Raw genomic sequence first — 15,098 nt, forward strand, 5'->3', positions numbered from 1 at the left:
AAACCCTGTTTGGCTCTGCTTCTTTGCCAGCAGCTTTTTATCTCAGCATCAAGAGAGGAAGCAACGAGGGTTTCCTGGAGAGGAGACAGGCTGAACAAGAGGCTTTGGTCAAACTGGAATCGTGGTCTCTAATTTGTGTCCCAGCACAATGGCCATCAGGGGTTGATGATTTAAGCTAAAGCTTACCTGTACTTCTCCAACAAGTTCTGTCCTGCCTCAAGAATTAGGGAGTTAGAGCTGCTGGTGTGTCTCTGCTGAGCTGAGGAAAGGAGGAGTGGAGCAAAAAGGCAGTGTTTAATTGAGATTCTTCTATATTCCTGAAAGGCCTCCTTCACTTGTATTCCCTTCAGTGGATTGAATTAAATTCTTGCGCAAAAAAAAAAAAAAATAGAAACAAAACACTGGTGACTTTTAGATTTAATCCCTGGCAGAGCAATTTTTCCCCACGTCTGTAAATATCTGACAGATGAAATACATAAATATGTTCACTAATCCTAGTTACCTTTTATCTGTTTCCCTGTTTCTAATAAGTTTAAATATTTTTGAACTTTTTCAGAGTGTGAACCCCTATCTGCAAGGACAGCGACTGGATAATGTTGTAGCAAAGAAGTCTGTTCCACAATTTTCAGATGAAGACAAAAGTCCTAAATAAGTACAATAAAAATGAAAGATAAAAACTCATGCCATCCTCCTCTAGATCATTATATTGCTTATACATAATCATCTATTAAAATCCTTGTGAATGGCAGCATGCTTATTATTTATATAAATGTAGATTAAAAACAGCTGTATTTATAACAGCATGTTCTCCTAGATGATAAAAGTATGGTTCTGTTTTTTGTTAAGTTATGGTAAAAGGATATTTCTGTTGTTTTTATTTTAGTCATGGAGCAAACTTTAAAAATGTTAGTCATTTTTGATAGCTAATGTGAGGTAAATGGTCTTAATGAGAAACTTGTAAATAGGAAGATGAAAAAAAATGCCAAGTCTGACTCCAACATTTAATCTTAAATGTTACTATGTTTGACACATGAAAATTATAGTTTTATGTTTTGTTCACAAATATTGTTACTTAGCAAAGACAAAGTATTTATTTTACGCAGGGAATTTTGGCTTTTGGTCCATTTTAATAAACATTTAAGCAATCTACAAGGTTTGCAAAGTGACATTTTCCAAAATATTTCAGAGGCTCATTTGTCTCTGTTATTGCTGTGCAAATTTAAGAATTAAAGAACTGCTTTTTGACTGTATTCACTGAACTATTTTTCTGTTAGTTTTAATCATTCCATGCCCACAGCTTTGCTGAACACTTGAACATCTTCCTTCCTTCCTTATCAATGGAACTGTTATGTGAAAATTAATCTCCCCTGCTGTTCTTTGTCTTAGTAACTGCAGCATTTGTGCATTACACTGTTGTTAAATTATAAGTAAAGATGGAGACATTTGTCTGTGTTAATAAGGTTGTGTCAACAACCTCTGAATCTAAATCCAGGATATGAAGGTCATTACAGTTGATCTTCTGAAAAAATATGCTACTCTAATAACACTTGTAGCCATCATTGCTCTTGAATTTGTTCTGGGAAGCTTAAATTGCCTTCTTGCCCCTAGGAGATTGAAGAACTTTATATTCCAGAGTTCTCCCTTTCTGAAAGATGAGAACACACCTGACTATTTCAAGCCATGTGAATGGAGCACTGGAATTAGGGAAAATAGCATTAGTTTACAGCTGATACTACAAATAATATGAGGGAAATGGTGAGGGAAAAAAAAGTAGTTTCCTTTCCCATCCTATAGAAAGATAACAGGGAAATAATGATGACCTCTTAGAAAAAAGAAAAAAAACCAAACAAGAAATTAAGGTTCCTAGCTATATAAAATTAAAGTTAACAAGATGGCTCAGGTATTACTGTTGTTGGCATTTGCTTTTTTTGTCCCACCCCTTAGTTATTTGTAATAAATTATATATTTAGAGAACTGGGCCTTTCGAGCCAAATATGGGTAGATTGCAAAATTTTGGATTGGACTATCATGTCTTTCATCATATTTCCTTTTTAAAAAAAAAATCTTGAAGAGAAAAATGAAAAGTATGTCATAAAGTGGGGTTTATACTCACACAAGACACAAGCATGAGGAATTTCGATGAGTCACAGAGCTCCTTTGGCTTCCAGGGGCTGGAACAGGATGGGAGCAATCCAGCTGTCCCTGTGACAGAACTTGTATTCTCTGCATCTGGAGCTTACTCTTTTTACCTGCACTCCTGCTCAGTCTTCAACAGGTATTGAAAGCTGCAAATCTACAAAGATGGATCCAAAACCAACAAAGAGTCTATATGTATAATGGCCTAAATCTGACATCAAATCTTACTGATGCCCAGTGGCCCAGAGTGTGTGAAATGGTCATTCCAGCCACTGGTGGAGCTACAAGGCTTCCAGGCATTTGGAGGCCAGACTGCCATTCCTAAGAAATTGGTGTTTCTTCACATCCTTGACTGTTCCATCAATACTTCTGAAACAATCTGAGTTACATTCTGTCCTTATAGCTCCAGTAAAATCCATTTGAATCACAAAAATGAAACAACCATGATGGCAATTTATTTCATTTTTAAGCTCTTTTTAAGGACAAGTGCATAATAAAAGGAAGTATGTATAGTAAATAGGGAGCTTGAAAAGGGAAGGGCAAAGAAGCATTGCTTGCTTAATAGTATCAATAATCCCACATGTAATTTTGTGAAGCACTCGAGGTCACTCCAACCCTGTGTGGGAATGTGAAATCCAGCAGTGCAGACTGGCCAGAACAGGGATACCGGGCAGGCTGCCTGCATGCCACCAAAAGAAGCTGCCCTCCTGTGTATGACAGACCTGCACAGTGCAGGCAAAGGAAAAAAATCACAATTCAAACCTGGTTTTGTCCTTAAATACAAGCAAAGAACAAAGTAAAAATGTTTACCCTGCACAAAACGATGTGTCTTACAGGAACTGTCTGCTGGAGCAAGTCAAGTGTGTGGTGGTGAGCAGCTGTCTGCTGAGTTCATCAGGCAGCTTGAGTGCATCACCAGGAAGACTCAGAAGTACTATTGTGAAATTTTAATAAAATATAACTATTGCACCATGATAATGAATTTCATTACTCTAATTTCAGCTTCATGGCAGAGCTGTCTTTTGGTACTGGGACTGGCTAGTCCCATATTGATAAAAAAAAACCCAAAAAACAAAAAACAAAAAACACAAGCAAAAATCCTTGTCCCTCCTACTGTTCCAATAAGAGTCCAAACATCCGTATGTAGTTTTTTAAACAGAATAATCACAGTGCTGGTCTTTCAGAATCAATGAACAAAGATATCAACTATCCCACCTCACTCAGAGTTCACCAAACCAATATTTACAAGAATGTAAATAGCTGCACAGGTGTAATTGCCCTTTTACCTTTATGATGCATGTGAATTAAGGAGCATGTATATTGATACTGTTGTTTAGAATTTTCATCAAATTAAAACCTTTTAGAGTATTTTAAAATTTGCAAGTGTGTTAATTGCCTCTAATGCATTAGAGACACAATGTGCTAGAAGGAAGCTATACAAAATAAAATGTATTGCCCTGAAACATTGATTTTGTCTGGTAAAGAAATATTCATTACTCTGGTTTAAAAAAAGCACTGTGTAACTGATGAGAATATTTGATTTGTGACACAAAACTTACTCTGGGGGCGCATGTGCATACACACACACATTAATACACTTTTCAAAACAATACAGTCTGATAATAAACTCATTAGTAAAGAATATAATGATGTTAACCCACAGAAGAAAGTAATATAAATATGCTTAGTGAATTGTTAAGGTGGGGAAATCATTATATACTTCTAATTACTGGCACATTTGCATTCACCAAATGCAACAAAACCATGCTGCTATCTCTGCAGCAGCTCAGGGGCAATCCAAAGAAGCTGGGTACTACTTCTCTGATGTCAGAGTTCTGAGAGTCACTTCCAGGACTGCATTTAAAGCTGACCTGAAGCTTATTTTATCAAAATGTGATGAAGCCCATCTTATCTCTTAAACTGAGGAAGGGCACAGGGAGAAAGATGACTACCAATTCCTTTAGGTTTTTGGCTTTGTTGTCAACAGAGTAACACTTAAGCCCCTTTGTTTCCAAATGTCTGTAGTTGGGGAAGCAGACAGCAGCTTTTTCACGATGAAGAGGAGACTTGCCTTCAAATCAGGCTCTAAACAGTAGCTCTATGGAAGTGTTGAAAAGGCTTTGTTTTCATTTTCATGGTGTACAAAAAACTAATTTTTGAACATTTAAATTTTTTGGAAAAAGCCTATAACAACATTAACCCAAAACAAACTTGGAATCTTCTGGCCTGTTTGCTGGTAAGCTCACTAAACCAGTTCTCACCTCAACTTATAATGTGATACAATTTTTATGCAATTAATTTTTTTTTTTATGCAAATAGACAATGCCTGTATCTGTAGGACAGAGACCTTAAAGACAACTTTTCAGTTTTCTGAAGTCGCACACCCAGATTTATGGAAAGAGAAGGGCAAGGTAGAGAGATTCAGAGGATGCTACCATAATCTCATGAAAATTTAAAATGTCCAAGGAAAGGACAGTTCCACATGATCCACAAAGGAGATGAGTATGTTCACTATTTTGTTAGCCAAGTGTCACTATTTCTAGGATTTAAGGCACCTCTCCATCTAAGCCAGAAGCTATCAAGGCTTTCAGGGAGAGGACATTATCTCCAATTTTGAGACACCTGAATCCAACATTTCAGGTTAACGGAACTGACAATTAGATTGAATTATATTTCTGCTATGCTTGATACAAAAAGGATGTCAATGAGATATGCCCTAAAGAGAAGACAGCAACAACAAAAACCCAACAGAAAACGTTGACTCCACTGCCATATGAATACATATGCATACACTTAAAAATTCATTTTTGTTTAAAGGCATGCAATTACCTTCAATACTCTTTAAAAATAATCATATTCAGGAATTATCTCAAAGAAGAAGTATGCTTTTAAAATAGTTACTGTGTCCCTTAAAATGTCTGTCAGTTTGTCATGCCTAGGGTCAATGGCAAATTCCAACCATGAGCAAAGAACAAGTTCCCTTGAAGGGCTCAGCCACTGACAGTGATCTGCTTACATGCAAACTAAATAAAAACTGAAAACAATTGTAGGCAAAGGATGTGGAATTGCCATCATGAAGATCCCCATCACTCACCAATGCAGCTGACTACTATAAGACTGGGAACTAAGCCAAGATTTTCAAATACAAGAAATGAAAAGGTCAAATGAACTATTTTCCAAGTACACTGATGGTCTAGGTCTACCATGCTCAAGCATTTTGCTGTTAGGTGAAGAATGGCATTGAGCTCCAGTTTACCATCCTAGTTTACCATGAGAAGGAAACATGTAGTTTCAGTTGTCATGTTTGCTTTATTTATGATGATGACTGCTTTGCTGAGATTACATGAGTCCTGATGGTTGGGAGAGCTGCTAACCATGTGTTCAACACATGGGAGCATAACAAACATTAAATATGAGTGTCATGGCAGTAGCATTAACAAATGGAACTTAAAGAGCTTTAAAAAATCCCATTTTATTAATGAGGTCTGTATTTGTATGTGGGGCAGAGGTAGACACGGTAGGAATTGAGAATAGTTTCAGACTTTAAAGATTAGGTAGACCTGAATCACCTCTTTTTCATTTTCCTCTGTAGTGCCTGTTACCAAAACACACAGAATGCAGCTCCTAATGCAATGCATGGTTGTCTTTTACATTTAATTACTGTTTCTTCATCCTACTCCGTTCTCCAAGAAAAACAGTGGTGTGAGTCAGTGGCTGAATTTCATGGTAAACTGAGTGAGGCAAAGGAGGAAGCACAGAAAAAAAGTAATGTGCTTCTTGTTACTAGTCTCAAACTTTGTCTCCTTCCCTAACCAGTGTAATTCAGCTAGAGACCATTAAATGTATAAACACTGACTCCTTTTACTCCAGATCTTTGTTCTGAGCCTAACCACCGTATGACAGTGTTACTTTCCTGGGAAGCACTGAAGATCTCCATCACAGATGACAGTGATTTTTGGGTCTGGGCGTATTTGGTAGATCACAAAAGGTGCATATGGCTTTGACGCTAAATTCAGACATCTTTTAACTAATTCTTTATTCTGAGAAACACAAAAAAACCCCAAACTCTAGCAGTTATTTCAGTGCCATATCTATATTCTAATGCCCCAAAGTTCTCTAAAAGTGTCCATTTCTAAATGGACAAAACAGTCTAATGAAAGAGCAGGTTAGTCCATCCAGAGAAGCACTCATAATTCATCATTGGTTATTTTTTCCTTTCTTAATGGTGCAAACAGTGACTAAGAGAATTGCAAAACTTTGATTCCAATGAGTGGTGCAATGGCTGTAAGATTTATAGACTTGAAAGCTGTGTTAAGGCACTTGAAGAAACCTATTTTTAATGCTGCATAAACCATTGATCAATTTTTTTTAAAAAAAGAAGAATTTAAGTAAATTCTTTAAAAGTCAATGTTCTACCAGATAAGCATGGCTGTTGTAGTTCGTGCAGAGACCCTGGCTATTGGCTGAATTCCTAAACCCAATGACTGCGCTGACACAGGACTCTGCATGCCTGGCTAATGTATGTGTGTGCACAGGTAAAAAAAAAAAGTATGTCCTGCTTTTGATTCTTTATAGCTTCATCCTGCTAATCCCACAGTGCCTCCAGCTTTGCTGCAGCCTTTCTGGTGGCTACTGCTCTGAAGTTGTGGTGTCTTGGAAGGCTCCTTTTCAGGTAGTGTCTTGAGTACGAAGTTATCCAGCAGGCAAGCAATATGTGCCATAATGATACACATTTCTTTCAGTTAAAAATACATTAATTAGTAGCTGAGATTATTTCTAATTTCTAACCACATTGACTATTTCCTGCTGTGTTTTTACATTCTCAGCAGCAACATTTAAGCCTTTAAAAGAACAAGAACTATCCACAAAGTTGAAGATAAGGCCCTCATAAAACTATCCTAAAATATCAGCTGCTTGTAAAAAACACTTTGTGTCTATTCTGTTGTGCATCTGGAGGTTCTTGAGCTGGAGGTTTACAAAACTGAGAATAATTTCCAATTAAAAGATGGGTGAACAGTTGCAAAGAAGTGCTGGCTGCAGTAAAGGCCTAAGTAGCCACAGCTGGACTTGTGTCCAATGCAAATACCAAAGCCCAAGCACATACTCCTCACACCCTGCCTCTCTTTCCTGATTCCTCAGGCAGCCAAAGCCTATGCACAGCTATGCTTTCCTGTAATCATGTACCTCAGGTGCCTGAACTCCTACTTCTATACATGCCTAGGACTGTTTGAGACTCAGTGAACCTGCACAGCTCTACACCTATCTCAGTCCTAAACCCAGCCTGAATCCACAGACTTGGCAATTCTACCCCTGCATTCCCTGAGGGAGCAAGCCTGGCAACTGCTCATCTCACACGTCTACAGGACCAGGCACTGCACGAAATACCACAGCAGACATACAGTTTAATTAAAAAAAATGAAAAGTGTCTGTAAGAGTTATTGCAAAAGAATCAAAGCTCTAATGACACCAGAGAAGGCAATCAAGAATGAACACAGATTTGTCACCCTAGTGGTTCATATGACAGGCTGAACACAAGGAAGGACAGGGTAACTGGGCTTTAGCTAATCCTCAAGGAGTGTTTGGGAAAAAAATACAAGAGTAGTCTGAGAGATGACAAAACCAAGCCAACCACCCACCCTCACCCTCCTGAATAGATCCCCACCCTCCTGAGTGGATGGCTAATTTTGGCTCCTTGTCTTGATTTAATTGTTTTCTGAATTGTTGAACAGTTTCAGCAGGGGAGGTTCAGGTCTCACACAAACAGGCTCTCATGGCTAAGAGGCTGCACCTCTGGAGGTGCTGGTTTAAACACCTCCAGTGAGTAGACAGACACCTTCTCTTTTCTGATTCCTAAAACACCACCAGCCTCCTTTCACTCACTTTTTATGTATTGTTTATTTTCCTCAGGAAAGATGTATTTAGCTGCTACCCAAATTCTTGAAGAATGTTACATTTAGCAAGACTTGGAAACTAACAAGAGTTCATTTGCTGGACTGTGCATTCTTTATTCTAGTAACTTCAAAAGTATCTTTAGATCATTTTACATCTGTTGAAAAGGGAGCATTTAAAAACTCCACTTCCTTACTCACTACTAGCATTCCAGTGACAAATTTAATCTTGCAATCATTGTAATGTATAGGATTTGCTCACCAAGAGCTCCAGTGAGCCCACAGGACCCTGTTAATGTTCCTAACATGACATCTCATTACAGGAAGACATACCATATTATAAGCATTTTCAGCACTTAAGTTAAGGCACAATCTTTTTATCCACACCAGCATGACTAATTCTCTTCAAGGTGGTTTCAGGTGGAATTTGCCCTATTAAAATGTGCATGTCCAAGTACTGAAGGGTTTTTCAAAGCTTTTACATAAGCTGGTGGCAGTGTACTCAAAGCAAGAGGGATCTGAACTCCAAATCAAACAAATAATTTGATTGCAAAGACTAAGCCATAGAAGTACTTGGCTTTACAAAGTACTTCTCTAAATTAGGAACAAACAAATCACATTTGGTTATGGTGGGGGTTTTTTTCACCTGGAAAGGTGGGTTTGTTACACCTGATTACAGCAGTCACCTCCCCTCCTAATCCACAGAGGCTTTCTAAACAAGCTGTCTGATCTCCACAGGATAAAAAAATGCTTTCTGCCTCCAGATAGCCTGTGCCCTCATCTGGATTTATCTCAATTGCTAAATGCATCAAGATAAAAACCACTGTACTTTGTCTCTTATAAGTTTTTACATCACAGCTTTCTTAATGTAAAAACTTCAGCCTATAAGAAAGGCACAGCCAAAAGAACCCATAAACTCTGAATCCAAGAACTTACTATATTAATAATTAGGGTTTCTTCTTTGCCTTGCAGCACAGGAGAATATCCTGTTCATTTATGTTCTCTCTTTTTTCAGATCAGAAGAATAAGAAATGGCTAAGATGATTTTTTTTTTAGTGTGTCTGAAAACTTTTAGAGACATCAACTCCCAAGGAATCTTTCCTCTAAGTGTTCTAGTATATTAAAAAAAAAAAAAAGGCAATTTCTTTTACTGTGAATTCCTACGTTCACTCTGAAACCCTGACAAGAAATAATAATACCTCCTTCACAAGAAGTCTAGTTCCATCTGGTTGAGAACAAAAAAGCTGTGCCACAGTCTGATGTGAAGTGTAATTGATTTGATCACTGGCAATTTCACTTCTTCGCTTACGTCTTTAGTGCATTAAGACTTCCTGGGGAGGGGAAAGAAAACTGTTTACATTTTTTAGACTTTTTATAAGTGCATCCAAAAGCTCCAAGTGTTTGGAGCCTGATTAATTACAAACACCTAGAGGACTGCTCCCAGTCCTATTTACAGAATCTCTCCTAACATCAAGTGACTTAACACTTTTTCAGGCACTTTGAATCACATGTTGTGAGGGGGAGAAACAATCACATTCAATCAAACTGCCAATGAAAGCAGCTAGTAGAGAACTGCTGGGCAGTGTGGTCAGTCCCAGAATGTAAGATGACAGCTCCTTCATGGTTCTGAACAGCTCTACAGAAAGGAAGAGTGATGTCTGCTGGAGCTATGTTTGGAGAGTTAAGTAATAGGACTCAAAAAAACTCTAATTAGAATTCAAGATAATGCAAGAAATGAGAGATCAATGAATACCCAACTGCCCTTAGCCAACAAGCTAAACAGGATCCTTCTGACAAGGAAACAGAAGAAGCAAAACAGAGCAGTTGTTGGAAATAGAAAAAGAAAGATTTGGCCTTAGGCTCATGTGTGTAGTTTCCCAGAAGTGATTTTTTTTTTTTGGCAATTTTTGAAAGAGTAAATTTTTGGTAACCATACAGATTAAAAAATAGACTATTTTTGTGTGTTGTTATTTCTAATCCTGAAGTCCATAAAGTTTGTTGTATTTCTAATCCTGAAGTCCATAAAGTTTAGCATTTTAATATGCACCATAACTAGAAAGTTCTTTAACAGGGGAAAGTGCTATATATAAATAATTTCTTTTAGCAAGGCTCACCTGACTGAAGTCTCTTGTATTGTTGTGTGTGCTTCACATAATACATTCTGAATAGTTCCACTGAAAACAAAGTCAAGCATCTGGCAAGCCCCTGCAGGATTCAGGTCCGAATCTAATTTCAGCAAAAAAATGATGTGCACAAATCCACCTTTCTTACCAAAGCACTTAACTATCAGTTTGCATTTATGTATATAGGAAAAATATTATATAGGTCAACCAGCAATTCTTTTAGGAAAAGGCAACTGGTTAAACAATTCTTTGTCTGCCTTTAAACTTTTTTTTCTCTACGACAGTGAAAACTTGGCATATTCACTGGAAATATCCTTTTTTTTTATTGGGGAGAATTAGAGAAGTTAAACGGCCTTCTTCCCTATTAAAAGCATTTAGAAATTTCAAAATGGATGTATTCAAGCACATTGACACAAAGCATGTGAAAGTTAAAAAAGGTATGTTTTGTATTTCCAGATTATGTTGAGCTTTCAACTCCTCTTATAAATTGCTTATTTCACAAGTTTGGTACCCAATCAGCTCTAAGGACTTATGCCAAAATTATTCCTTTGAAAACTCTGTTCCCTACTGCAGTTTTATAGGTGGGGAAATGGAGTCAAGAGAAAATTGGTGTGATTGAAATAAAGTAAAGGATGAAGGTAGGGGGGGTGAACTTGTCCCTCATACCTGTTCTTAACAGAGAGACTATCTAAATAAAAATGGCAGTGAGGAAGAGTTTTGTTTTTTCCCACCTCCATTAGTATTCTCTCTGAGAAGTGCAGCAACTGATGCTGCAGCAGTACAACTGTTAAACAGTGTTCTTTCCTTCCTGTAATATGGCAGCCTTTTTTTTGTGACACTGGATTTCAGCTAGAAAATGCAGAAATTCTAAGTTGTTGTCTCAAACAAAAATCAGACAAAAAAAAAGCTTCAGCTCTTTCATTCCTGCAAAGCTACATTTTTTTTTTTTTCTGGTATTCTGTTTTTACATGGCTATTGCCAGGAAAAGCAAAAAGAACAGATAAGATTTCAATTTTGAAATTGAGGGCAATGGAATAAAAAACCAAAACCAAACCAACCCACAACAAAACAAACTAAAATAAACGCCTTGCAAATCTCCTTACATAATAAAATAGCTTTCCTGTCTCTTACTCTTCTTTTGTTTCACTACAGACATAAGTGGCAGAGTCAGAAAAAAAGCCTAGACAGATCTCTTGTCTCCCCACCAGCTACCTTACCCTCCAGAGTGACACTGTGTGCTCCACTGTGTTGTACAGAATCCCCCACAGGTAACACCCTGGAACACAGGTGGTCACACAGCAAGCTGCCCTGCAGCACAGCAAGAAAAAAGTAAAAGGGACTATTTTGCCAGAACTGTGTATGAGATATCTGTTTGTGTGTTAAAAGTGTATGAAATCTGTCTGAGATGTTGGGATGCAGTAAGGTTCAGGAAAGGAGTTTTTCAGTTTTGCAGCATAATTATATTTCATAGCTGTCATATATTGAAATATGTATGTAAATAACACATTGAGCTCCTTAATGCTTCTTTTCATAATTCCCAGTTACAGCTTCACGCTGTAAGGGCTTCTGATGTTCATACAAACTCAGTTTGCTTAGCTGAGTCACTTCTCGCATCATCTTGCTCCAGAAGTGCCCTGAAAGCAAAGCATGTCAGCAAACACCTCCTACAGCTTCAGGAGACAAAAGAAAAAGAAAAGCAAATGCACGAGGACAGAGGGATTTTATGACTTTCATTTTCTTGGCAAACTCTTTTATAGTCATTAAGTACATAAGATGCAATTGTACATAAGATGCAATTGCAACACAAAAAATTGTGAAAAAGTTTAAAAAGTTTAGCTTGACATATGATATTTCTTCATTTGGCATAAAAGTTTATATTTGTTCAGCAATCAAACTTCATCCTAATAAAACAAGCTTTTCTAAATAGCTTTTGAAAAATAGTCACATATGGATTGTATTATGCATGTAGGTGTTTTGAGGCCAGAAAACATATTTTTTGTTCTCTGTCTGCATCACATAGCTGAGTGGAATGCTGGTGGGTGACCATGGCTCCTAGGTGTGGACATCATTACAAGCCCACAACCTGACTCTACATGCAGTATATGCCAAACAAGAAACATTTTCAAACATACCAGGACATCATACTTTTCAGAGCAGAACCCAAGACTTTTGAATTACTTAGATGCTTAAAGATTTTCTCTTGAACTCATTTATTCATTTGATTTCTAATGTTCTATTTATGAGGATTTTCAAATTATTCTTAGATCAAGCAATATTTTGAATGTAAAAAACCCTGAAATACTTCATTTTCAAAAAAAAAAAAAAAAAATCTGGTCCCAAAATAAGAAAATAAGCACTTTTCCCTAATTAATTTTCTCGCATTCAGCTGATGGAAATCTGTATATTAAAAAGTTGATGTTCTGTCAACAAAAATATAAAATACTTCTTTTTCAGTAAGTACAATATTTTCCAATCTCCATCATACGACATTAATTCTAAAACTCAAATAAGAGAGAGATTAAAATTCCTTAATTAAACAGAATCTTGCCAATGTGAAGCATAGCTTTAAACTTGATTTTCCATTACATTTTAAGAGAAATTTAACTCAACTCAGAATAACCTCAGCTTTTTTCTGTTACTACTTTATAAGGCTTGATATGAAGCACAATGCTACTTAAATTAGCGCATTTTTTCATATAATCATCTGCAATGGAATAAACAGGAGAGTACCTGCACAAGAATACCAGGCCTGCTATGTTAGTATACCATCTTGAAACCAACATGCACATCTCTTTCCCTCACCTAATGCCAGCTATTATTGTTTGCCTGCTTAGGTTTGAAATAACAAGCAAAAACCCCCATTTTACTTGCTGGTTTACGATGAAGGTTTTTATCCATTACTTTGGATATGTCTAAAATCCACAGGAAACTGGATTCTTTGAGTGTCAGTTCTTTTCTATGACTAAACAAGGAGTGTTCTTCCCATATATAGCAGAGAAGCTCACACACCTCAGCAGGAATGTAAGGATGGACACTTCCACGGGGGGCCCACACAACACACACTACCAATATCTTGCTTTGGCCCCAAGTCATGAATCACTTCTGAGACACTGCTGATCTCATTCATCAAGTCAGGAAGACAGCAGTGTAGACCACCAGTAACTCAGCAAGAGCTGAGTCAGTGCTTGTTCTAGACTCATTACAGCTCAGCTAGAAAAGTTACTGCTGTGTTGGTGAGACAAACCAAGCTCCTTTCTCTCCTTAACAGAGGAGTTCAAAATACCAAGCAAAGCAGTTCAGATGTGCCCTGTCTCTGTTGGACAGCCTGCCTTACTTCTGACCTGGAGGAACAGGTCTAGAACTGAGAGATACTGGCTTGCTAGGTGTATTAGGGTCAGGATCTCAGCTCTCATAGGTCACTTACATCTCCCTGAGTCATTAAAAGCTATTCCAATTTATTCAAGAAGAGGCTCTGGCCCCTGTGAGTTTTGGCTTCTCTGCAAAGGCTTTTAATAAGGTGCCAACTGTCCTGGCAGTGAGGATACTTTGAGTAGCACTCAAAGTTAGCAGTAGCACACAGGAGCTCAGCCCAATAACATTTTTCTCTACAAGAATTAAGTACAGCACTTCCTTTAAGCTTACACAATTCTTACTGTTCCATTGAAACAAAGAACAACTCACACTGTGAATACCAGGAAGAAATGAGAGAGGAACTAAAAGAAAAAAAGCCAAGCAAAACAAGAGGAAGCAGGTAGTTGTAGTTGTCAGGTTCACAGTACACACCACTACCATCCAATGACATTAAAGCTCTTCATCTCAAACCTATACCACAAAAACATGCACATTTCCATAGGCCTCTTTAATACTAAATAATTAAACAACATCTCCCCATGAGTATTCCAGCTCCAATTAGAAGCCCTGATGAGAATTGACAGAATTCAAGTCTGAGTATGGTAGTAGGAAGAAGTATTTCCCTTTCAGCACTGGGTGCTTTTTTAACCAGTCTTTGGTTGGGATCTAACCAGCACAGCTGAAGCTTTGGAGCAAACCCACGGAATGTTTTGTTAAGGATTCCAGCAGAAATAAGGAACTCTTCCAAGCTGGAAATTATTCCGGATACCTGAAAGAATGATGAGGGGAAAAGACGTATTTCCCCCTGCCTCCCTCAATCTCAAACAAATAAAGAAACATAACATTTTTTTAACATTTTTTTAAAAAATATTTTTAAAAAAAAATCTACTTTCATTCAGTCCAGATGCAGCTGCAATTATTTATCTTTTTGGTACCCAAATTTATTTTTTGTATTTTTGTGAATGAGCGAGCAAATACTTGCAGAAGTAATTCTACTTTCCAACTGTCAAAGAAATCTGAACACTTGTCTTGCTTGACCCAAGGTGCTAGTGCATACTTGGAACACTGCAGATTATGCTAAGAGGAAAAAAACAGATGAGAAGATATGGTATAGGATATTCAGCTGCAAGAAAAGGAAGATGGATCTTGAGGAGGGAACACAACTTCTATATCAGGACCTGCTTCCTAAAGTGTTTCCTAGTGTGCTTTAAGTCAGAGTGAGAGCTACTCCAGATCACCAACTCTGGCTAGATCCCTAAATGCAGTAGGGTATTAAGTGGACATACCTGCACTGCAATTGCTGCCCAGAAATGTCACCTAGGAAAGGCAATGCCAGAGTGGCATGTAAATGACAAACCAGAAATAAACAGCAGAGAGGCAGCTTGCCTGCAGCAGTGCCATCGTGGGCACCAAGAGGAGCTCAGATCAAAGAGCAGAAAGCTCCTCCTGCGGCAGCGCTGCTGTGCCTGGGCTGCGGCCCTGGGCAGGGGCAGCGCGGAGCAGCGTGAGAGACACAGAGCAGAAGAGACCCAACAGACCCCTTCAATTCAATTCAAATGCTCCACTGGAGGAAATGGAAAAGAGCACAAAGTCTCAGCAT

At 37.9% G+C, this 15,098-nt stretch overlaps 1 protein-coding gene across 3 annotated transcripts in view; it reads left to right on the forward strand.

The window, feature by feature from the left end:
* Positions 1–3,605, forward strand: part of LOC139590023 (neuroendocrine protein 7B2-like) — a 42,609-nt gene extending 39,004 nt beyond the window's left edge. For all 3 annotated transcript variants that reach the window (XM_071427028.1, XM_071427030.1, XM_071427029.1), the window contains one exon: positions 557–3,605. In XM_071427028.1, coding sequence (XP_071283129.1) covers positions 557–652 — 96 coding nt within the window. In that variant the 3' untranslated portion in view covers positions 653–3,605. The remainder of the gene's footprint in view (positions 1–556) is intronic.
* The last annotated feature ends 11,493 nt before the right edge of the window (positions 3,606–15,098 follow it).

The sequence above is a fragment of the Agelaius tricolor genome, unplaced genomic scaffold (genome assembly GCF_023055355.1).
Source record: "Agelaius tricolor isolate 1412-34295 unplaced genomic scaffold, bAgeTri1.0.p SCAF_5, whole genome shotgun sequence".
Lineage (NCBI taxonomy): Eukaryota > Metazoa > Chordata > Aves > Passeriformes > Icteridae > Agelaius > Agelaius tricolor.